This window comes from Convolutriloba macropyga, chromosome 3 (assembly GCF_964194025.1).
Source record: "Convolutriloba macropyga chromosome 3, txConMacr16.3, whole genome shotgun sequence".
Lineage (NCBI taxonomy): Eukaryota > Metazoa > Xenacoelomorpha > Acoela > Convolutidae > Convolutriloba > Convolutriloba macropyga.
The window spans coordinates 4,241,462-4,267,737 of NC_134470.1; the positions used below are offsets into that span (position 1 = coordinate 4,241,462).

A 26,276-nucleotide genomic window follows, 5' to 3' on the forward strand; every position below is an offset into this window, starting at 1 on the left:
AGCATCAAAAAACAAAATCAGAAATGGAAACGGGATAAATCCATGAAGCCCAATTTTTTGGATGCCTGTTACTCGAACTTTGTTCTTAGTTACCATCTCTAATAGTTTGTTGGTATTGATATTAGCCCCAGTGTCGTCTCACTACGAAGGAGTATGTTCAGCTCCAAAATGCCCATCAGAATAGTCTGCACTTTGAAATTGTTTGTACAAAAATCCGTTTTCAATAGTCTTCTCTTCTTTCAATCCCAATCTTGGTTATTGGAATCAACGGCGGCTATTTTCCGGCAATCTGCCGGGTATTTTTTTTGCATCATCAACTGACACTTTTCTTGTTTCAAATTTCACATAGGAAAACTCAAAAGTGGTTTTGTTCCTGTTTTCATGTGCTCTTCAGCCAGCTGCTTTTATTTGCTTTGTTTTTATTGACGTCATTTGTTACACTTGTCAGCAGTCAGTGTTTCACAGCATTGGTAAAAGTTCTTTTTACCTCTCTCTGAGTGACCTTTTCAAAACTAAAATTAGGGTAATATAAGCTTAACTCTGAATTCTTGTCGAGGTCAACGAAGGACTTCGATGTAATGACGGTGTTAATAACATGGCAGCGTGACCGAAACAACACAATTGAAAACAGTCGTGATTTTTAAGCCTCGTGTATAGAGAAAGGGAACCACCTGAGCCATATTAGATTGCTGTAGTCGTAATAATTCGTGTTTTGGCGCTCATCGTTTTGATTGTTCTCGGACGAACATTGAAGCAATTATAATGGAAGTTTTTCATGCAAAATTTTTGCTGACCGATTTGACTCAAGTGACTTTTATTCCTTGACTTGTTGAGTTTTGCTTGATCTCAATTTTTCTCTTGCGCACAATATTCGGCAGCTGAACTCAGGTGGCAGGAGTTTACGACTAAACGTCAATCTCGATTTTCGCGACAAAAACAATCCGGTTTTGCTGTTTAAATATTGATGGTGATCTGTAATAACATTTAATGACGTCATTTGAAGCAATTTCTCAAACTTCTTTCAAAAATTTGTTGCCGTTGTTGCCTATTCCCTATTTTTAAAACATGTGGCCAGAAATCTTTCTAACTTTTCTTCACTAGTTTCTACCATTGCTCAATTGTTATTGGCAAATTTTCAGCAATGTCCATCACTGAACTTTGTTTTAATGTTCGTTATCAGGTCTCCTTCGTTATTTGTCTCCTTGTATAAGTACTGATTAAATGCTCTGGAACAAAGTTTGAGGCAATTAATGTAAAATTGTGTTTCTTTTTTATGCAAAACGTTTGCGCTTGACTGTTTTTGCGCTTTGTGGTAGAACATTATTTGATTTCGTGAGTGACTTTTTCGCGCTTGAGTTCATTATTTGTGAATATATATGTTGCTCTTATCCTAAAATAAAGTTTTTTCCTTGTATAAAAGATATTGTGAGCGAAAGGGAATCCGAGCCATTGCAGCTTGATGGTTAAGATGTCAGACTGACATCCTGGATGTTCGGTGTTTGAAACCTTGTGGGGTAGTTTTTTTTGCGCACCCATAAAACAATCTTAAGCTAAGCCTCCTATAAATAAATAACCCCGCCTAGCGTTCGAGAGCAATTCAATCGACTTTAATCGGTTTTTCTTTATTTGCCTTTTGAAAAACTGGCAAATGTTTAGCTGCCGATTTCAATTAGAATTAATTTACATTTCCAGTTTTATCTCGAATGTCATTTCTATCGGCTCTATTTCCAGGTTCGAATTGCTATCAAGGTAAAACTGAGTGTTCTTAAGGCTCTTCTAGTAACTAACTAAAAACGAACTGTTTGACTCAATTGGTAGGACAAGAGATAATTGAAGAAAAGCAGGAGAAAAACTATAATTGAAGACATTTTCTTCAACTCTGTCTTATGGTGATCTTTTTATTTTATTTCGCTCATCAGTTAACCAAAAGTGTCAACGAAATTTGCAAAACTCAGTGGAAAACCTTTGTTCCGTTCAAATTGTAATAAGTCAGAATTTTGGTACACTAAAAATAGAAAATTAGACCCAATCTTTTGTCGAAAAAGAAAATGGAGAAAGGCTTATTTCAACTTTTATTTTGTCGGTAAAGATGAAATTAGGAAAGTTTCATCGATTTCCTTTTTTAATGATTCAGAATTTTAAGCGACCCATGTGATAGTCATGTTCTTCATTCATTGATTTATTTCTTTTAAACCTCTAAATATTGACCTTAAAGTCTGATTCAAGTTGATTATCAGTTTCTAAAAAACAGCTTGTTCTAGCAGATCAAAGCGAAATCGAGAAACTTGGGACTCAACCTGGGACTATGCACAAACTCTTAAAGAACCGTCTTGTTTTGGTGTAGTTAAACTAGAAAAAACAAAAATTTTCAAAGTAATCAGAATGTTTTAAAATGTTTTCGAAAGTCTTAATCTCAAAAAAAATTGCGCTACTGTTTACGCATCGGTGTACTTTAAGTTATCTACATTTTATATTTTTGGTTATTCTAACGTTCTTTTAATTTATGCTAAAGATTTTGTTTAGTTTTTGGTCGAGAAATGTTTGTGTAAATTTTATCAAATGATTTATAGGAGCGTTCCAACTGAACTTAAGCTTTTCTTCTGCCTCTTAGGGTTCTATAAAAGATACTGATGAGCAATTTTCTTTTCTAACAATAGTAAGCAGTCTCGCCGCTTAAGTATTATACTTCTGGGACAGATCGTGAGTTCAAGAAAAGTAATGCATGTTTTACTTCAAATTTTTTCATATATGATTCATTGTGAGTAATAGTAAACGTTGATGATGCGATGGAGATTATCTTAATTTTCTTCAAAACTTTTTGTCGCCTCTAAATCTTCGAAGGAAGAAGATTTGAACAACTGGCTACTTTTTAGACGGCTGAGGCTGCCATTTCTGCTATTTTATGTATATAAGAAGTTGTATCATCAATTTGAGACCTTCAATGTTCGCAAGATTTTTTTTGAAAAACGATTGTGAATTATTTAACTAAAGTTGTTTCACAAACCACGTAAATAATTAACAGAGCCTAAGAACAAAACGGCTCAATTAAAAAGACAAAAAACGAAATCTGGTAACAAATTTGTTGTTCTGAAAGCATCAAGAAGTGGAACAAACTGTCTCTCAGGTTAGAGTTGTCAACTGAATGCAAAGTTTGCTTTAAGAAGGATTTAAACGACTTCTTTCAGCCAATAAAAAAACCAGGAACATACAATTAGTAGCATTTAGCACTTACTTATATATATATGAAAGCGGAAGCGAACAGCCACCATTGGTTCAATTGTTTTAATATGAAACTAGGAAATGTTGATGACTGTTAATAAATCGGCAATGTGAATATTTAACTTAGCGGTTATTCATTTGAAGTTAAATATTTCCTTAAAAAACAGACTATTAGAAAATGACCGTAGTTACCTATTTATATTTTATGGGTCATTTATTACAGTTAAATAAGACTTAATAAGCGAATGCTTAAGGACTTGATTCAACGGAGTCTTTTAGGCTACTGACTAGACTTAAATAGAGCTATCTATGCTTATCTAAACGGGTGGGTCGTTCAAATGATCAAATTGAAGAGTGTCGAAGTTCAAGCTTGTGTGTTGTCGTTTCAGATGATTTGTGTTAGTCAACAAAAATGTGACACCTAAGTTAAGTTTCAATGACAAGGTTGAAATTATGCACTCTATACAGTTCGAATTACAACAGAGAATAATTTTCAATTTTCTACGCCGAGAATCTAGCTGCTCTACCTGCTGTTGACAAATTACGCTGGTTAAGCTGCGTTTAATACTTAAATTTGCGATTATAAATTGATCGCCATAACGAATTTAAACAACTCAACCATATCAGCCCAATTAATTGGCCTATGATTGAAATTTGGTTGTCTTAGCGTGCATTTTTTGAAATAAGTTTATTTTTTTTGCTCAACCCGAAGGAGACGGTTACAGTTTTGATTGGTGCATCTCAACATTTATAATTATAAACAGAGTTAGTTATGACTCATAACGAGAAAAGAGCCCACTGGGTTAAAGAGGGATTGTTATCTACGGGAGCGGGTGTCTTGTACGGGTTAACGAGCGTCGCTGTTGGGCACCCTTTGGATACGATTAAAACAAAAATGCAAGCACAAAAGGGTTTCGAGAAGATATCGATGACCAAGTCTTTCGTGGAGGTGGTGAAAACGCAAGGCATTCGAGGACTGTATAGAGGTTGCATTCCACCTTTGATGGGCTCTGGAATTTACCGGTAAGTGGTATAAGGTATAAATAGTTTTGATTGTAAAGTTTGCGGTAAATGAATCGCTAATCTGCAAATTTTCCGAGCTTCAGAACTTCTTCACGTGCGGGAATTTGAATTCATTTTTGCGATCAGTTCAAATTTTTCGTTCCATTATTTGAGAATTAGTTTTTACGATGAATGTAAAGAAATGCGGGTTCGGTTCCAGTCAGAAACGTTTCTTCGAGTCATGTCCGTAATTTTTCATTCAATTTTGAAGTGATGAGAAAACTGATTTTAAGAGAGCTTTGGCTCCTTTCTGGTAGTATGATTTATTCTTGCTGTTTTTTAAATGTTTACGGATTTTAACAAATGGTTTACATTTGATCTCATAGGTTTTCCGACAGGAGGATTGGTCCTCTTTATCAGTGGTTTTTCAGATCAATTCCATTTTTTTTTGGTTTTGTTAATGGTTGTAATGCAATGAGAAGTAAGTGCAAAGAAATCTAAATAAATGCAGTCAAGGTTTAGGCTCGAAATTTGAGATCAAGATGAAAACGGGATAAACTCATATAGTACTGCTTTAGATGTTTATTGCTTTGTACTTCAATTTCGTTTTAATTTAGCCGCTACCTGTTTGAATTGTAATTTTTATTAGTAATAGCTTCGATAGTGATTGCCCGAACAAAGATTTTATTGGCCTTCTATTGGCTTTTTACGAAATACCACGCCGGAAATACTATGTCTTCGGATTGCGTTTTAGTTTTGACCTACGAGCAAAAGTAAGTAAAATTGCTGCATGACGCAATTTTCCTTATAGAGAAAATCGCTTTACATGCTTTGCGTTGACTTTAATGACTTTTCGACCTCGAAGAGTTTTTAAACAATGGCGCAAATAGATAACCCTTTCAAGCCTTTTTTCCTGTATCTCTGAGTTATTTGGATCAGTGATGCAGTGATTTAACTCTATGGATATTACAGTGGTTTTCGGAGCCTACTAGTGCGTGTAAAGTACAAAATGAGCTTAATTAATGTTTTTGTCTCTATTTTTTTGAAAATTTAAACGGATATTTTTGTAATCACGGATCCTACTAGTGCTTTTAAAGTACAAAAACCAGCTGAGTTAATGTTTTTTGTCTCTATTTATTTTTGAAAATCTGAACGGATATTGTTGTAATCAGTGTTTATGTCAAAGGTCCTTTTATAATTTATGCATTGAATGTCTCTGCTTCTGATGATTGGACCTTTATTTTTCATAAATTTGTACTCATATTACTCCAATTTAAGCAGTGTTCTCAATTTGATTCTTAATAGCTGCGATAGAAAGGTGTTATTGGTTCAGTCTCCTTTTTACTCTTACTTGAAATTTTGAGTGATTTGCATATTTGACGTCATTTTTAAATAATATTGGAGCAATTTTTCGTTTATTAACATGATTAAGTTTTTGGTCACACGTGAGTGACTCTAAAAAATTGTTTTCCTAAACTTGACTTTTATTACTTTTTGTCAACTGAATGTTTGACACACTTATGGTATGTTATTTGAAAGTAGATAAAAGAAGCAGCAATAAGTTATACAGATTCTTATCAACTCAGCAATTAAAAAAGAGGATTTTTTCTTTTTCGTTTCTTTTTTCAATAATCTTTGCGGATCTATTAAGCTATCGCAGCTTTTTCCGTGCAATCTGCCAGCTAAATTTGTGTCTTTCTTTGCTTTATTATAATAAGCCCTTCTGTACGCTGTCATGAATTTTTGCTATTTTATCAGAATTTCCAGATATGTCACACTACTTTATGAAGTTTGAAGACATTGAAATGAATTTTCTCTCATTTCATGTGGAAAATTTTTTAGAACTTTTTAATTGTTTGACGTTTTGTGATTGATGTTTCTTGCGTCAGTGATGTCAATGCTGATTTTCAATAGAATTTTTGCTCCTTTGGCAATATGATTTGTTTTTGACCTTTTGAATGTTCTACTGATTTTTACAAATAGTTTCCAATCGATCTCATTGATTTTCCGACATCAGGATTAGTCCTCTTTATCAGTGGTTTTTCATATCAATTACATTTTTTGGTTCTGCCAATGGTTGTAATTCAATGAGAAGGAAGTGCAAAGAAATCTAAATAAATGCAGTCAAAGTTCAGGCTCGAAAATTGAGGCCATGTTTAAAACGGGATAAACTCATATGGCACTGTTTTAGGTAGTTATTCGTTGCTTATCACTTATTCGTTTTAAGTATGCCGTTAACTGTTTTAATTCTAATTGATATTATTAATAGCTTCGATAGTGATTGCTGAACGGAGATTTTTTTTGCCTTCTTGGTTTTCTACTACTCGAAGTATGGTTTTCTCGAGGATTTGTTAACTGGAATTACTAGGTTTTCAGGCGGCGTTTTAGTTTTGACCTACAAGCAAAGGTGAGTAAAATTGCCGCGTGAAGTAGTTTTGCTATAGATAAACATGTTCTTACCTGCCGTCGTTGACAGTGACTTTTCGACTTTGACAAGTTTTCAAAAAATGGAGAGCAGATAGATAACCGTTTTAAGCCGTTTCCCCTATCTGTGATTTATTTTTGATTGATGCTGAATCAATATGTAACGGTATATTTTCAGTTTTCATGGGAGGCGTACATAACACGTGGGCTAAATAGTCTAAGTCAGCTAATGACAAATTCTGTGACTGGTTCAGAATTCAATCAGCTAAATAAATTTTTTGTCATGCGAAATTCGTTTAGAGTCATGCGAATGATGCTATTTCTGATTTCGTCACAGCTATCCTGGATTCTTCTAACATGTTGTGTCTTCACAAGGTTTCAACGTAAGATTTCTCAAGCTTGGAAGAATTTAGTTGCTTTGGAGATATTTTGCAACTTCAAAAAGAAAAAGAGGTCAAATCAGAGGTGGGCGCTATTTCAATACTTTGATAAATAGTGTTTTCATAATGTGATCGGAATGCAGAGCAGGTTTCGATGTTTTTTAGAAAGCATGAAATTATTGAATCTGATTTTTTCAATTCAACGTTGGTTTGTGTCCTCATTTTTTCTCAATTGCCCTCGAAGCAAGTTTGAAGCTATCGTTGTAGTTGTGTGTGTGCCTTTGCTTGCCTGAACGTTTTGGTAATTGGTATTCTTTCGCTCGCTTATGACGCGGCGTTCTTTCTCCTTAGCTCTCTTTGAGCCTTTGGAGGTTCTAAATGTAAGGTTGACCGAAGTTGCTCAGGAATTATAACTTTTGATTGAAGGGCAATTTGAATGTAAGTTTAAGCACACCCAAAGCCCCCATTTATCTCCTCCAACGCCCCCTGTTAACCACTGCGGCTGCCCTCGTTAAACTTACGCTAGCTACAACAACCAAAGTAAACCCCTCGCCTGTCGTTCGGGAGCCAATCATCCGACGGTGGGCGTTTAATTTATTGTTTTGCTACTCTTAAAGATTCGCTTTCACTGAAATTTGGTCTTGCTGGTCAATTTTGATCCTTGAGAATAATGAGTCTTGATCATTTTTTTTACTATGTTCATTACCGATGTTTTATATCTCATTTCTGTCAATAGTTTCGAAATGCACACAAGCAAATTTCAACATTCGTTTTTCTGCTTTTTACATGCTGCTACATTGAAATCAATTTTGAAAACAGTAAATTTTACGACAGATTTAAAAGTTAGTTGGTAATTAGAAGTTAGTAGTTTGTAATTTTAGGCGTTCTTAATTTCGAATGTCAATGAATTTTTTGTAATTTGTTAATTGTCTTCTCTAATTTTCTCGAGTTGTAAGCTTAGTGACGGATTGACTTTCCCCATGATCGAAATCGCTCTAATTCAGAATTGAATTTCATTAGTGTAATACTCAATAAAAGTTTACTGCAAAAAAATTGAATCAAAACAATTTGTCAATTGCTTTAATCCAAACAACTCATCAAGCAAACTAATAGCTTCCTGGATGTCAAGCTATAAAGCTAGAATCTAATCAGACTAGAATTCAGAAAGGCAACCCCCGTTTGAGAGAAAACTTTAGTCGGTTACATATTGCAGAGGAATCAAAATCTACAAAGTTTACCCATGAGTCGATTTATTTCCATCACAAAAGTCATAATATTCCAGTTTAAACCCCCCACCCCCTCCCCGGTATAAATATCTTATTGTAAATTTTCATTGATTTGATGGCTTTAACTTTGGAGCTTAAACATTAAATCGCCATTTTGAATTTGTCTTTGTATGCAAGACCAAAGCCGCATATCGTCAAGACATTTTCTGTTTGATTATTGTCCAATTTATTCATTCTTTAGATCTCTTCAGTTCACAGCTTTCGAAGCAATGTACACGTACTGTGAGGGTACTTGGGCTGCAAATTCTATCATACCACGTCACAACAATACACAAACATCAGGGTTGCAATACAGAGTGCTGATTGGTGGAGCTTGTGCAGCTTTTGTCAGAGCAGCTATAGAGACACCCTTAGAGTAATTCAGCTCACTTTCATTCCTAACATTGTCAGTTTAGAAGTTTAGTAAATTATTGTCCAACGTAAGCATTTTCTTGTCAGGCTGTAAATGATAACGATTAATTATCTGAGCGAAATTATCTTGCATTTGTTATCTTTGATTTTTTCTATTATTGAATTTTCATTAGACAAGGCGGCTCGTTAATGTGCGTTCGCTCATGATGTTCCGACCAGAGCTCATCTACATTTATGAATAAATTGTCAACCAAATGAAGAGATAAAAAAATAGATGTTTGAGTTTAAAACACAACCTTTTGAGTTTACGCAACCTATCTACTAATTGAATTACATAATGCCATGACACAGTACAGCGCCAACGTGATCTGACATTAAAGAAATTAGGCGACAAATAAAAAAACAACAAAATTAGCAAAAACAAAAATTTCACGGCAAAAACGGAATATCTAATTTCAAAAGCACCTAGTAACAACGTCAAAAAGCAGTCAGATAAAACCTTAATTACACAAGTTTAATTTTTCCTAACTATACAGCAGATGGAGAGTTTTCTTAATGAGACTAGGTAACAAGCGGACAAAAAGAACGAACAGTGAGGCGAAACTTATAAATTAATCAACATTTTTTACACCAAGAAATTTCAAAAATCTTAAAAATCATTAGCTTTTGACTAAATAACCCTTGATAAATTACTAAAAAGTTATGACAAAACAAAAAGGACCTGTCTTTGGTTAGACTAAGCCATAGAAACGAACACAAAAGAAAATCAAAAAATTACAAACGATTTGCGAAAACACAAACTATTGCTACCATTAAAATCATTAGCTATCATGTGAATATTGTATTTTTATTTCAATTGTTATTTCTACTAATTCAGCTGATGGATTTACCTTGAGAGATTAAATAAGTTTACTTGGGCCACATTTTAAAACCATTGGGATCTGTTATTACGCGATTGTTCTGAAAGAAGAGAAAAAGAAACACAAAAATTGGCCACTCAATAAACGTTCACAAAAACGCATATTGTCCAACAAACAAAATATTAGTGAAAATTAATATCAACAGGTATGTTATTTCTTGAAATAGAAGAAATTGGATGGGACCTCTCATTGATGAAAATAAGTTACAATTTGACGAAAAGAACAACAAAAACTGAGAAATTGGAAAAATATTTCAAAATGTTTATCATAAACTTTGTGACTATTCGCTATAAACTGACTGCTTCGGGTAACATCAATCTTTCAACCCTTAATTACAAGCATATGAGACCTGTCATCAATTTACGGCTGCCTAAAGAACAAGAACAGTAAATTCAAGAAAAAATTGAGCCAGAAAAGTGTCGAAGGCATTAAAAAAATGAAGTTTTCACTAAAAACTTTTCTATTTTCTTTTATTTTTTGAGAACAATGGGATTTCTCTTTTTCATCAATATAATTTCAAAAAATCAGCAAATATGAACAAATACATTAGAACCACGAAATTTTCGAGAAAACACGTATTATCAACGCCATTAAATTCATTATCTTTCAACGGAAGCCAGTAAATACGCTAAATTATGCCTCGATGGGACAAAAAGTTTGTTTGCCAATCATATTTCATCAGCAAGACCTTACAACAAGTTATTGACTATGAAAACAACAACAGAGACAGGCAAAAACTAAAAATTCAATAGAAAACTGCCAGAAGAAAATGTCGAAGCAATTCAACTCGTAAGCTCTTCACCGAAAACTATCTATGATCCGTTGAACTTCTTCCCTAAACCAATGCGGACTATCAGCAGTAGGTTGATGTGATAAGATTTCAAAAGGATCCAAAAATAAAATAAAAGTACCCGAAAATTTAAAAAAGTAAGAAATCTCGTGTCATTGAAGCTTTAAAACTAATATGTAGAAGATAAAACCGCTAACCAGATTAATTTTGGCTGCAGAAGAACGGAAAGGGATTCTGTTAGTACTGACATTGACCGAGACTTCAAGAAAAAAGTTTTAGGATTGGTTAATGTTCAAAAATATTTTCGAAATTTTTAAAAACTCGTAACAGCCATTAAACTCAATCTTTCAAGTGAGCTCAATAACTACGCTCAGATATAACCCGATGAGAGACAAAGGCTGTTTGTCATACGTTGTTAAATAACAAGGCATCAATATAAGTGTTATGACTGTGAAAACAATAACAGAAACAGGCAAAAACAAAAATTCAGTAGAAAAGTGCGAGAAGAAAGTGTCGAAGCCAATTAAACCATTAGCTTTTCCCTGAAAGATTTATCTATGATGCATTGAACGTCCTCTCTAAGCCAATGGGGCTAGAGTTTTTTTTGATAATGTGTAAAATGTTTGGATAATGTGATAAGAGTTCAAAAGTAACCAATAGTACAAAAATATCAAAAAAAGAACTAAAAAAAAGTTTGAAATCTTGTGTCAGTGAAGTCATATTACCAATAGTTAGAAAATAAAACCGCTAACCAGATTAATTTAGTTGCAATAGAAAGCAAGTGGGTCCTGTCAATACTGACACTGACTAACAGTTCACGAAAAAGTTTAAGATTTGTTAGTGTTCAATAAAAGTTTTCGAAAAATTATTTTTAAATTCTTAACAGCCATTAATTTCAATAGCTTTCAACGGAAGTCAATAAATACGCTCAAAGATGCCTCCATGGGAGTAAATTTATGTTGGTCATGCAGGCATTAAGAAAATGAAGGCATTAAAAAAATGAAGTTTTCACTAAAAACTTTTCTATTTTCTTTTATTTTTTGAGAACAATGGGATTTCTCTTTTTCATCAATATAATTTCAAAAAATCAGCAAATATGAACAAATACATTAGAACCACTAAATTTTTGAGAAAACACGTATTATCAACGCCATTAAATTCATTATCTTTCAACGGAAGCCAGTAAATACGCTAAATTATGTGTCGATGGGACAAAAAGTTTGTTTGCCAATCATATTTCATCAGGAAGACCTTACAACAAGTTATTGACTATGAAAACAACAACAGAGACAGGCAAAAACTAAAAATTCAATAGAAAAGTGCCAGAAGAAAATGTCGAAGCAATTCAACTCGTAAGCTCTTCACCGAAAACTTTATCTATGATCCGTTGAACTTCTTCCCTAAACCAATGCGGACTATCAGCAGTAGGTTGATGTGATAAGATTTCAAAAGGATCCAAAAATAAAATAAAAGTACCCGAAAATTTAAAAAAGTAAGAAATCTCGTGTCATTGAAGCTTTAAAACTAATAGGTAGAAGATAAAACCGCTAACCAGATTAATTTTGGCTGCAGAAGAACGGAAAGGGATTCTGTTAGTACTGACATTGACCGAGACTTCAAGAAAAAAGTTTTAGGATTGGTTAATGTTCAAAAATATTTTCGAAATTTTTAAAAACTCGTAACAGCCATTAAACTCAATCTTTCAACTGAGCTCAATAACTACGCTCAGATATAACCCGATGAGAGACAAAGGCTGTTTGTCATACGTTGTTAAATAACAAGGCATCACAATAAGTCTTATGACTGTGAAAACAATAACAGAAACAGGCAAAAACAAAAATTCAGTAGAAAAGTGCGAGAAGAAAGTGTCGAAGCCAATTAAACCATTAGCTTTTCCCTGAAAGATTTATCTATGATGCATTGAACGTCCTCTCTAAGCCAATGGGGCTAGAGTTTTTTTTGATAATGTGTAAAATGTTTGGATAATGTGATAAGAGTTCAAAAGTAACCAATAGTACAAAAATATCAAAAAAAGAACTAAAAAAAAAGTTTGAAATCTTGTGTCAGTGAAGTCATATTACCAATAGTTAGAAAATAAAACCGCTAACCAGATTAATTTAGTTGCAATAGAAAGCAAGTGGGTCCTGTCAATACTGACACTGACTAACAGTTCACGAAAAAGTTTAAGATTTGTTAGTGTTCAATGAAAGTTTTCGAAAAATTATTTTTAAATTCTTAACAGCCATTAATTTCAATAGCTTTCAACGGAAGTCAATAAATACGCTCAAAGATGCCTCCATGGGAGTAAATTTATGTTGGTCATGCATAGGTAATCAATAAGATATCACAATAAGTCTTATGACTATTAAAACAACAACAGAAACAGGCAAAAACCAAAAATTCAAAAGAAAAGTGCGAGAAGGTGTTGAAGCCATTTGAACCATAATTTTTTCTATGAATTTTTTATCTGTGATCCACTGAACACCTTCTGTAAGCCAATGGGAGATATCAATATTTGGATAATGTGAAAAGATTTCAAAAGAAACCAATGATACAAAAATCAAGTTTTTTTTTAGTTTTTTGAAATCTTGTGTCATTGAAGTCATATAGCCAATAGTTAGAAGATAAATCATTAACGAGATTAAGGATATAGAGACATATATTAAGGATATAGAGATATAGGAAGCAGGAGGGTGTTTTCACCCATATACTGACTTACAGTTCACGATAATAAGTTTATGATTCTTTAATGTTCAAAAAAAATCGAAAAATTATTTTTTAAGTCTTAACAGCCATTAGCTGTCCCCTCAAAGCACTAGATATGTTCACTTAATGCTCATTATGGAGCAAATTACACTTTGAGTCAATGAAGCCATGCCATAGGACTCCAAAAAATTAGTAAAACCTCAAAAGGAAACTAAAAATTTTATTTAAATTTACGAAAACTCAGAATCGAAGTCAACAAAAAACATGAGCAATTCCTTGAAAACGATGTTTTTTGTTCATTGGGCTTCATTTGAATGTAAAGGAGGTTTGTCTTTAATAGAACCTCAATATAAAAAGTGATTTGTCTATAGGTGACTTAAAAAAGCAAAAAAGAGAAAAATTTTATAAAAAAAAAGCTCTCAAATAGAATTCGAATTTTTTGATAGTGGACTTCCCTATGAGACCAGAACTAGTATTTTTTTCGCCTTTAGTCTATTAGGAACCCAAAATTGGTCCATTTTTAGCGTGAAATTTAATTTTGAAATACTATTTTTATAGAAAGTATTTTAATTTTGAGAAAAATTAGACTAAAAGTGAATAAATATCCCGTGTTCATACAAAACTTCAATCCTCGATAACTCCTCGAAAAATAACGAAAATCAAAAAAATCTTTTTTATTTTGAATTCTACGCTGGACCAGCTTTTTAATGATACCACTCACTTTTCTCTACGACGAATATATCGATCGGCCAAAATTGACTGAACAAAAAAACAAAACCCGTTTGAGTATATAGTTCCTCCCCCCCCCCCCACAAGTGGGGTCGGAACAAAAATCCATCAAAATTCGCACAATTTTACCTCGCCTAACGAACAGGGAAATAAAATGAATGAAAAATGATGTTATCGAAATCACCAATCAGTGATTATTTTTAAAATCTCCCATGGTTACCAGTTTCGGAATTGAGCTATGATTGATCTGACTAAAGTGAACTTGAATTTTAACTGAGACACAACGATTGAAAGAGAAGACATTTAGAACCTCCTTCCCTTGTAGCTGCAGAACTTTTTCGCGATAAGTTTAGGTCTTTAATTTTGAAAAAAAGAATGATCTAAAGATAATTAATTGCTCTCAAACGAAGTTTGTAGCCATTATATTAGTTGACCGATTTTTTAGTTTGACCCCTTTGAATTTTTGTCCTCAAAAACGGGATAAACAGGTAAACGGGATAGCCAAGAGAGCATTAGTTCTCTTAACCTCATGGTGGGAAGGGCGGTTCTTATAGTTTGCCCCCCCCCCCCCCCCGTGTCCCTCGCCCCCACCAGCTGCGCTTACCCCACGACCCTTCCATTAAAGTTAGCCTCCTTAAACCGTAGCTAGCTACTCACAAAGGCAAATACTCTCCCGTTGTTTGAGAGCAATTTGCCCGACGTTAGCCGGGCATGTTTGTTATTGTAGCTAAAATGGTGTAAGGGCTTGATTTTTTTTTATTTCTTCGTCTGACGCTCATGATTCATTGTACAATGGTACAAACCCGAAATGAACGGTTTTGTTCCCCACCTTCTTATCATTTTTCAGCTGAATTAATGTGCGTGACTCAGTGTAACTATTTTAGTTGATTTGCATCATTAATTTTAATATAAATGTTCCCTCTAAATGTTTCTCACTCTCTTAACGACTTTTATCACTGAAACTTAAGGTTACTGTAGGATACTCGAATTTTTCAGGGGTAATGATGGACGCCTACTTAAGGCCAATTTTTTGGGGCTGCACCGTAGAGCGTAATAATTTTCGAATAGTGTTTTGATAGTTTAAGTTAACCAGTAATCAAAATTGTCCTGCTCTTTAATTGCCGGAAGAGATTACTCGTTAGTGTCAATTATTTTGATTTTTGAAGCTAGGACAGCAAAATATTTAGGGTAGTTGGAACAGAGCACCTAGCTAGGTCTGAAATTTGGCCAACGTTTCCGCCCCTTCGACAATCTTCTGTCAAACTGCTTTGAAGAAGGCGATTTTTCATTATGTTAAAAAACCCTATTTTCGAGGGTATCAATGTTTCTCTTAAGGGAAAATTTTCCTGAATGTAAATCTCTGGAGCTATCAGGAAACCTAATTGGGGCTGAAAATTGCAAATGCTGTGGTTTTGCAAATTTCGAGCTTCAATTATTTTGTAATTTTTCTGGAGATTATTATAAATGCTTCGACAGTTTGCTTTCTGGCTAAATTGAAAGGTTGCAGAAATAGATTAATTTTTGTACATGAAAGTTATGTGTCTGCATTTGAAAAAGAGGTACATTTCTTTCGATAATGGCAAGCGAAAATCAAAACTGACATTTGAGTGAAAACTTGGAATCGCTGTTTTCGCAAAGAAGAAAGCTTTTAAAACTTCTAACAGAACATTCTAACATTTTTCAAAAGTTTTTGACATTACGAACTCAAGTTTTTGGCATTTTCCATTCAACTGTAACGGTCATTTTATATCTGTTCAACTAACTTGCAGATAATTTTCAACACTTTGTTTCAAGTTCGAGATTTTTTCGAATAATTTCAAAACTGAAGAGAACAACAAATTCAATGTTTTCAGTGTTTCAAAAAATAGCTGTCAAATCGTCATTTTCTGTTTTGAAGAGAACTACCTGTTTGTTGCAATATATTTTTTAATAGTTTAGCAAGTATGTTTTCTAGATTTGTTTTTTGTTTTTGTTTTTTTTTGCCACTTGTTTCTCAATATTAATAAAGATATGTTTATCAAAACTAATTTTGCGAAGTCACAGAATTCATATTTAATAATCTGATGAAAATGTTTTGGAGAAAATTGAAAACAAATTAAGCTCTTCGAAAATAAAGACAGGAACGCACTATCGGTAAGCAAAATCATATCTGAATGCGGTTTCCGAAAAATTTCCGTGGAGGGTTTATTTCTTTCGGGATTTTTTTTTTCATAAAGCGATCTGAATGTAGTATTAAATTGAAGACTTTTATATTGTAGTCCGCCAGGAACAGGGAAAATTACAAAAAACTAAATTCAGCGTAATAAGTATCCTAAGGAATAGTTGAAAATTCCAATCTTGAGTGAGATTTTGCCAATTGCAAGCAATGGCGCTGAAATGCAGAATTTTTTTACGGTTGCTTACGGTAGTAATGCTCAATGATTAGAGATATGCGACGCTACTTAATAGTTGAGAGTTCGGCTTCGCTGAAAATTTTACATTCTTAGATTTGTTTCAAATGAAATTAGTTTGCATTGTATAAATAAGATGCTAGCTGTGAGATATACTTGTTGGAGTGTTTGAGAACTGACAGTGTTAGCAAGATATGTGAAAGTGCGCCGTCAAACGGGCCAGAACTGGAAGTTAATTGAGGCCTTCAATGGGTTCAAAATTACGTGGATGCGCACAACTGGACTGATGACTACCTACTTTGTCATAGGAATGTGTTTCCATCTTCAATCGTTACCCTCTTTAATTGTAATAGTAGAGGGCTTATTTTATGGTCATAATTCCCCTGTTTTGATGAATTGTTTGAGGTGATTTTATGAGAATATATAGCTCATTCAGAAGCTTCATTTATATGAAAACTCCTAGATAGCAAATTGGTGTTTTTGTCATCGGAGGTCAATTCATATTTTTTTAAAAAAAAATTGTAATTGGACTTAAATCGCTTTATAATACCTTTTATTCAAAAAATACGTTATAGGCCGAAGAATTAGACTGATGTTCACATGCAGAGAAGAGCGTCCTTAGTTGTTTAAAATTTTGATAAGCCCAGTGAAGCAAAATTTGATTTAAGTTGCCAATATTTGCACGATTTTGGTGCTATTGATATAACATAGCAATTTATATCTTGTCATTGACTTGATAAGAAATACTAACTCATCGAAGAAATCTGACATCATTACACGTGTACTTTACACCAGTTACTTTGAGTTTTTAAGTTCAGAGTCTTCTCTAAAAATTTTCTCCGGAATTCATTACATAGCAAAGAGGAAACACATGTTAATGATATCAGTTGATTACATGAGACGCAACCACAAGGAGTTCTTCAGCCGGCCTCTGCTGGGTCCTTTTCTAGTGTCAGGCTGTGCTGCTACCTTCGCATGGTGGGTGGTGTGGCCGCTGGAATTAGCAAAGTCACAAGTGAGTATCTCTAATCAGAACCCCCCCCCCCCCTCCCTCGCGAGCAACTAGAATTCACATCTGCTCTCACCCTCAAAATTAACTTGGGTGAGTAGGAGGTATGTTCTGGCTGGAGTTTTTAAAAGTCAGTTTTGCCCAATCACAATATTTTGTGGAGAGCTATTTAAGTGATGTCATTACAAATCTCTTCAAGAAAAACTGAATCATTGGCTGAAGAGCTCGCATCGCATAATAATTGACCAGTTTAGAATTTTTAATAGCCACCGTCAGCCTCTCAAAGGCAAAAGTGAGTTAAACTGAACGGCAAAAGTGAGTTACCTGAAGGCACTGAGTTAAACTGAAGGCACTGAACGGCAAAAGTGAGTTACCCCCCCCCCCCCATTTTCACGAAGTAAAAATTGAAAATTTGAGGCAATATTTTTTCAACTTAAAATCAAATTTTAAAAACAATTTTTTCACCATTGAACACATACACTAGTCCTCTCGTCTAACTATGTATTCAGATAAAACGAAACGTTCATTTATCAGAAATCCTAAAGTAAAGTCGATGAACTCCATCAAAGTTTCACAGTAAAAAGAAAGTCACATGATGCGGTCTGCTTTCAAGTTTGTTCAAATGTGGCTGAGGTAGCACTTGTGTTAAACATCAGAGAGAGAGAAAAGATGCGAGTAAATTGTGACCTTGTGACAACTTTCTTTTTACTTTAAAACTTGGATGGAGTTCTTCAACATTACATTGGGATTTCTGGTAAGTGAACGTTGCGTTTTCATTGAATTTCATAGGTAGACGAGAGGACTAGTCTACGGGTTCAATGGTTGAAAATTTGTTTTTGAAATTTATTTCCTCGAAAATTCAATTTTCACTTCGTGAAAATGGGGGGGGGGTGCTAATTATTTTTGCCGTTCGGTATATTTAGGCGCTGTCCTTAACTCGTTTTACCGTTTAATCACGTTATCCGGTTTTCATAAGCCGTGGTTTTCGCGTTTGATTTTTGACTTTCCTTTCTCAATGTTTCTACTGAATGTTTTCAATCCATTCACTCAATGAATTACATAATTTTGTTAATACGGTCAAGATCAAAAGAGCAAAATAAAAAACGGATAAAACGATGAAGCCCGGTCATTAAGCCATAGTGCTTAAGGTTGCCAGAGTTTGTTAGAGCGATTGCTAGCTGGCATTAGTGCTAAGCTTAATAGCCACAAGGTTTAAAGCTGAATTAAACATCTAGTTAATCATCTAACTGAAACTGCCCACAAAATTAAAACACTTTTTGACAATTCTGTTTTTCTTTTTTCAATAGCCGCCTCAGCTTCTCAGCCGGCTATTATAGCGCTCCTATTTACAATTCAAAGAATTTGAATTGTTTTGGGGCGCTGTCTTTTTTTTAAGATCTGTTCACACATTTTCATGATTTTTGAAGTCAAATTGGAGTAGTGATTTTGGTCACGCCGAAACAGGAAGTGGAGCGAAAAAGCAAGTGGTTTTGCGGCGTGAATTTTTTTCGCGCTAATTTTAAAGTACAGTGAGAATACGGTGTTTGAACAAAAATTAGGTTTCTCGGTAGTGGTTTTTTGTTCACACGCGGCAATTTCACTTTGATTTTTTTAACTGTTTTTTCAATTTTTTGTATCGGATTTTTTTAAATGGTTTTTCCAATCCATTCATAGTTCATTCTAGGCCTAGTTTTTTGTTTGAACCAAAATTTCATTTCTCGGTAATGGTTTTTTTGTTGACATGCGGCATTTTTACATTTTGTTTTTATTTTTTTGATCTGATTTATTAGAAATGGTTTTCCCAATTCACTCATAGTCAGTTTGATGTCTGGTTTTTTGTTTAGTCAATAAAAATTCTTTGAATTGTAGTTCAGGATTTGTCCTGCTGTTTTTTTCTTCGTCGAATAAAACTTTTTCGCTTTACCTTAGTTCGTAGCTTGTTCCACATTTTGCGTGAAATCTTTTTGACTTTTCAAGGCTAGTTTTACTCTTCTCTCATTCTGCTGAAAGTGCTTTTAGACAGCAGTTGCGCAGCAAAGCAATTCAAAATGAACAGAGTCAGTATCAAAAAACGAAATCAGAAATTGAAACGGGATAAACTCATAAAGCCCACAGTTTTTGATGCCCGTTTCTCGAACTTGGTTCTTATAAGTCTTAGTTACCATCTCTAATGCTTATTGGTACTGATACTAGCTACTATGTCGTCTTACTATGAAACAGGAGTATGTTCAATTATAAAATGGCATCAAAATAATTTGCACTTTCAAATTGTTTTTCTACAAAAATCATTTTTTATTATTTTCTCTTCTTTCAATCCCAATCGTGGTTATGGGAATCAACGGCGGCTATTTTCCGGCAATCTGCCAGGTATTTCTTGTGTTAAATCCCAATGGCGTCAAGGGAGGCGTTGGCGACTATTTTCCGGCAATCTGCCGTCTATTTTTTGGTGGTAGCTGCGAGCACTCACAGAATTGATGGATGATGATATTTACAGGTACAATGCAATTACGGGGGTGACAAGCTGACACTTAGGCAGAGATTTGCATTAGTACTGAAGGAGAGGGGAGGCTTCCGTGGTCTTTACAGAGGAATAACGCCTGGAACCTGCCGCTCCCTTCTTTCTAACGGGACAAGCTTCGTTGTCATGACATATGCACAGAAGAAAATCACACAACTTGGATTGAGAGATTGAATTGTTTGATATTGTTGAACTATTTCCTCTCCTCGCGTGAAAAAAAACTTACTTAGATTGATAATCGGGTGCGAACATGTGTACAACCTAATGTTTATTTTTGTATCGATAGTTGTCTGAGTAATGAGGTGATAATATCCATGACAATTTGGATTATTTTAAGGATACATACATAGCAATTATAGATGCCGGAAAATTTACCCGGGGATGAGGAATTAGTTCCAATTTTGCAATAGTACAAGCAGTAGAACTAATATGCATCAGATATGTTGCTGTTGAAGTGGGAGAATTGTTATACGGTTATCATCGGTCTTCATGAGATTTTTCAAGTCTCTTGACGTTAAGACCATGACACCATAACTTTGAAATTACTTGACGTGGTACGTATCCGATATAAAGTTGAGTGACGTACAAATTTTGAAGAACCCATGATGTACACGAGACCATTTATGAAGTGCATTTAAGGGTATCTTACAAAATGGTAGTTTTATGTGCTATGGTTTTTCAGTATTGCATTGTCGAGCTGTCTTTGTGTTATGGCTGTTTGAAATCAGCTCGTCAGTGATTTAAATTCAAGTAAAATGGCTAAATTCATGTAAAATGGCTAATACAGAGGCTTTGATGTTTTTTTGATGAATTGATAGAACGGGTAAGACCCAAAAAAATGCCTCGCTCAGTACGGCCAGTGATGGGGTTTAGGGTTCTTTCAGCACTATGCTATGCAGTGTAATAGGTAATAGAATCGAGTCGGAAATAATGACAAAAGTTGACAGCTGGACTGGGTTTTTGAGTTCAATACGCCGTTTAGAGCCTCAGCTTGACTGGTAAGAGCAGTGTTGTTCATATGATTTGGAGAGTTTCTTTCATCTGTATCATATTTGATGTGTCTGATTTCGAATCTTTTTATTTTGTACAGAAATGTCAATAAACTTGAAGCCAACAGGTCGTTTTAAAATTTGAGCACGTTATGTAAACGTACCTAGTAGCGTAATTAAGTGGGATTTTGTTCTGTCATTGTTGCCACCAAATTGGTGACTGCAATTAATTTTTGTTAAGTTTTTTTTTATATCAAACTGTGTCTCATTTTGTTCTTAAATTTTCGTTATTTCGTTTATCATTTTTAATGGTGGCGACAGCAAGCTATCATTAGCCATTTCTTTGTTTTTTTTTCAATTCAAAGAGTTAGAATTGTATTGGGGCGCTGTTTTCTCGAATCTGTTTACAGATTTTTGTAATTTTTGGAGTCAAATGGGGCGTGGGAGTTTAGTCGTAAACTCGATTAGGCGAATGGAATTTTAATAACACGTAGGTCATAATTCTGAACTTAGGTTTTGTGGAAGTTAGACGAATACCAATTGAAACGCTTAAAGGGGAGTATTGCAGTATCCGCTTGTTAGTATAATGTCAAGTGACTATAACAATTGACTTCGTAGAAAATAGCTAGCAAAAAATTCGAGTTTTTGAATTTTGAGCATTTTGGTTTAACAACGATATGGTTTAACTCCAACTTTCCAAGTTTTGGCGCGTTTTTAAACTGGTAGTTCTAAATTATTTACATTAAAGCCATTGATAAATTTGTAACATTGACTGTTTTATTGCTATCAAACGAAGTTTATAGCAAATATATTAGTCCTGTCGTTCTACGTCTGACGCATTTGACTTTTCGTCCTCAAAAACGGGATAAACAGGTAGCGCCCAGCGGGCACTAAGTGCTCTTAGAGCCTTTTTTAGCTCACTAGTCTTCAAGTTGGCAATTCACAGAATCTTTTCTGGAGACTCATACCTATGGTGCGAAGGGCTGTTCTTAGATATGGACCCCCGCTGTTGCCCCCCCCCCCCCAACTGTTGTCAGCCCCCGGTGCACCCCCGCTGCGCTCACTTGCCCCCCTTCAATTAAGCTAAAACTTGCCTCACTAAACCGTGCCTAGCTATTGACGAAGCCAACTGCTCGCCGGTCGTTTGAGATCAATTCGCCCGACGTCTTTCGGTTATGTTTAAAATCTTTAATCTAGGCTAGCGATTTTGTTAGCTGCAGTTATGAAATTCTATTTTTTCCTTGTTGCAACTCGATTGAAAGGTGCGCAGTTAATATTATATCCAAATTTTGTTATAGCTGTGAAGCTGTAAGGTGAGCGAAGCTATATTGCGGTGCTATATTGTCGGTTATGTTCTTTAATTGTTACTTTTTTAAATCAATCGTTGGGTGAAGACACAGTTGAGTAAAAACGATTCAAAACGTCGAAAAAAGTTTGCATGTACCGTTAACCATTCTTGTGCAAGTGAAATCGACTGTTAGGGACACTGGACAAATTTCTAGCATCGAATGAATGTTGAAGTACCTCTTAAGTTTTTTCACTGATATTTGGCAAACTTCCACGAATCCTTACTTCAGGATATTCGTCTAATAGCTCTAAGAGTTTTGCTCACATATTCTGGTGGTTGGCCTATTTTTAAAGTAGAGTGATAGTGGTGTTGGAACAAAAATTCGCTTTCTTGTTGGTGGTGTTTTGTTCACATGCGGCAATTTCACTTTAATTTTTACTGTTTTTTCTATTTTTTGGATCGGATTTTTTTCTAAATGGTTTTTCAAATCCATTCATAGTTGATTCTAGGCCTAGTTTTTTGTTAGAACTAAATTTACATTTCTCGCTAGTGGTTTTATGTTCACATGGGGCTTTTTGACATTGATTTTGTTTGTTTTATAATTTTTTGATTTGATTTTTTAAGAAATGGTTTTCTCAATTCACTCATAGTCTGTTCCCGGTCTAGTTTTTTTTTGTTTAGTCAATGAAAATTCTTTGAATTGTACGTCAGGACTGTATTTGTAAGTCAAGTTTTGTAAGTCAGGTTTTGAGGAATACTAGTTCAATTTTAAAAACGCACGAAAAAATACCAGAACTCACTTGGTTAATTTTATTCTGTTAGAATACAAACAAAATGTTTTGGATACTTCAATTTGAACAGATCAAAGACCAAAGGTGAAAAAGTTAAGTGTTTCCTTGATTTTCAATGGCTCTTGTGAGTGAGGGCAATTATTTGCGACTGATTATTGACAAAAGGGACATTTGAAAAAGATTTTCTTAAAACTCAACAAATTTCAAATAATACACTAATTATTATAAAAGCCAGTAGCATTGGCAATAGAAAATTCCATTTCGAAAAGTCCCGTCTTTTAATTGAATTATTCAAAACTGAATAGTAAATGAAGCAACCATTGGAGTGATATTCCGCCCCGATAAGTTATGTTAGTTTCTTGAAATGAGTCTTTTTCAGAGATTTTACTCTGTGCGATCTCCGAAATTTTGAACTTTTGACATAATAGACGCCCCTGATGGTGGTTTAGGGGAACGAATATTTCAATTTATGAAATTATTCTTAAAAAATATTTGTAAAAACTATGTTTTCTATATAAATTGGATCTACTCCGATCAAAATCATAATTTTTGCTTTTTACAATTTTTTTAAATTCCTTAGGCAATTAAAATGTACACTCGTGATAAACCTCGCATTAAACTAATATAAATCTTATCAAATTTTAGTTTGATCTGTTTTAAACTGACTGTGACCATATTTTAAACATAAATGGAAAATTGATTACGAATGCTAGTTTAATTTTAAAATAACTCAATAAGTTCCAAGAAATAATTTCGGTTTTTTGTCCTGTTAAAACACAAACAAAAAATTAATGAAGCGAGCAATTTTTTTCCCTAGCTCGACTTGATAAATTTAAATAACAATTAAATGATACACTAATTATTAAAAAAGCTAGTAGCATTGGCAATAGAAAAGTGCACTTCGAGAAGTCTAATTTTTTAAATTGAATAATTCAAAACTGAACATTAAAGGAAGGAACCATTGGCTTGATACTCCGCGCAAGAAACGATGTTTGAAGTTTCGTGGTTTAAGGGAACAAATTTTTCAATTTATGAAACCTTTCTTAAAAAATTAATTGCAAAAACTATAAATTCTATATAAATTGGATCTACTTTGATCAAAATCATAATTTTTGCTTTTTACAATTTTTTTTAAGTTCCTTAGGCAATTAAAATGTACACTCGTAATAAGCCTCGCATTACACTGATATAAACCTCATGAAATTTAAGTTTGAACTTGTTTGGAAACAACTGTGACCATTTATTAAAGATAGTTGGAAAATCGAAAACTCTTAGAAGAAAATGTATTTGTTTTTTTTCAAAGACTTGCTAATTGGCGCGTTAAATGGAAGATGACTTCCGTTTGTCGAAATGTTTACAGACTGTATTGTTACGCATTTTCAATACCCTCTATCTATCTAACGATGTTTTATACAAGCCAGGTAAAAATAATGAAGTTTGAGTTTTACGAATAGTCAAGTTTTGAGTTTTGATGAGGAATACTACTTCAATTTTAAAAACGCACAAAAAGTTACCAGAACTGATTTGCTTAATTTTATTCTGTTCAAATATAAGCAGAATGTTTTGGATACTTCAATTCGAACAAATCAAAGACCAGAGGTGAAAAAGTTAAGTTTTTCCTTGATTTTCATTGGCTCTTGTGAGAGAACAACTATTTGCGACTGATTATTGAAAAAATGGACATTTGGAAGGATTTTTTAAAGCTCAACAAATTTCAATTAAATAATTCAATAATTATTATAAAAGATAATAGCATTGGCAATAGAAAATTGCATTTCGAAAAGTCCTGTTTTTTAATGGAATTATTCAAAACTGAATATTAAATGAAGGAACCATTGGAGTGATATTCCGCCCCGATAAGTTATGTTAGTTTCTTGAAATGAGTCTTTTTCAGAGATTTTACTCTGTGCGATCTCCGAAATTTTGAACTTTTGACATAATAGACGCCCCTGATGGTGGTTTAGGGGAACGAATATTTCAATTTATGAAATTATTCTTAAAAAATATTTGTAAAAACTATGTTTTCTATATAAATTGGATCTACTCCGATCAAAATCATAATTTTTGCTTTTTACAATTTTTTTTAAATTCCTTAGGCAATTAAAATGTACACTCGTGATAAACCTCGCATTAAACTAATATAAACCTTATCAAATTTTAGTTTGATCTGTTTTAAACTGACTGTGACCATATTTTAAAAATAAATGGAAAATTGATTACGAATGCTAGTTTGATTTTAAAAGAACTCAATAAGTTACCAGAAATAATTCCGTTTTTTTTTCCTGTTAATATGCAATAAAAAAATTAATGAAACGAACAATTGCTTTTTCTCTAGCTCGACTTGATAAATTTAAACAACAATTAAATGATACACTAATTATTAAAAAAGCTAGTAGCATTGGCAATAGAAAAGTGCACTTCGAGAAGTCTAATTTTTTAAATTGAATAATTCAAAACTGAACATTAAAGGAAGGAACCATTGGCTTGATACTCCGCGCAAGAAACGATGTTTAATGTTTCGTGGTTTAAGGGAACAAATATTTCAATTTATGAAACCTTTAAAAAAATAATTGCAAAAACTATAAATTCTATATAAATTGGATCTACTTTGATCGAAATAATCATTTTTGCTCTTTACTATTAGTTTTTTACAAAAATATTTTCAGTTCCTTAAGCAAATAAAATATACACTCGCAATAAACCTCGCATTACACTAATATAAACCTCATGAAATTTGACTTTGACCTTGTTTGGAAACAACTGTGACCATGTTTTAAAGATACTTGGAAAATCGAACACTCTTAGAAGAAAATGTATTTGTATTTTTTTCAAAGATTTGCTAATTGGCGCTTTAAATGGAAGATGACTTTCGTTTGTCGAAATGTTTACAGACTGTATTGTTACGCATTTTCAATACCTCTATTTATCTAACGAAGTTTTATACAAGCCAGGTTAAATAATGAAGTTTGAGTTTTACGAATAGTCGAGTTTTGAGTTTTGATGAGGAATACTACTTCATTTTTAAAAACGCACAAAAAGTTACCAGAACTGATTTGGTTAATTTTATTCTGTTAGAATATAAGCAAAATGTTTTGGATACTTCAATTCGAACAGATCAAAGACCAGAGGTGAAAAATTTAAGTAATTCCGTGAATTTCAATGGCTCTTGTGAGTGAGAACAACTATTTGCGACTGATTATTGAAAAAAGGGACATTTGGAAAGATTTTTTTAAAACTCAACAAATTTTAATTAAATAATACAATGATTATTATAAACGACAGTAGCATTGGCAAAAGAAAATTGCATTTCGAAAACTCTTGTTTTTTAATGGAATTATTCAAAACTGAATAGTAAATGAAGGAACCATTGGAGTGATATTCCGCACCAGAAAGTTATGTTAGTTTTTTGAAATGAGTCTTTTTCAGAGATTTTAATCGGTGCGATCTTCTCCAAAATTTTGAACTTTTAAACATAATAGACGCC

General features: G+C 33.7%; 1 protein-coding gene across 1 annotated transcript; it reads left to right on the forward strand.

The window, feature by feature from the left end:
- The first annotated feature begins 3,612 nt into the window (after nucleotides 1–3,612).
- LOC142336791 (uncharacterized) lies at nucleotides 3,613–20,838 on the forward strand. The gene is made up of 5 exons (XM_075385711.1): nucleotides 3,613–4,242; nucleotides 8,493–8,666; nucleotides 16,390–16,503; nucleotides 17,083–17,212; nucleotides 19,701–20,838. Exons 1-5 carry the CDS (start codon nucleotides 3,992–3,994, stop codon nucleotides 19,896–19,898), a joined length of 867 nt encoding a protein of 288 aa, XP_075241826.1. The 5' UTR covers nucleotides 3,613–3,991; the 3' UTR covers nucleotides 19,899–20,838.
- The last annotated feature ends 5,438 nt before the right edge of the window (nucleotides 20,839–26,276 follow it).

Coding starts and splice junctions, on each gene's coding strand:
- LOC142336791 (XM_075385711.1), top strand. CDS start 3,992: ATGACTCATAACGAGAAAAGAGCCCACTGGGTTAAAGAGGGATTGTTA. Junction 8,667..16,389: donor GCTATAGAGACACCCTTAGA/GTAATTCAGCTC, acceptor AGTGTTAGCAAG/ATATGTGAAAGTGCGCCGTC. Junction 16,504..17,082: donor ATGACTACCTACTTTGTCAT/AGGAATGTGTTT, acceptor GTTAATGATATC/AGTTGATTACATGAGACGCA.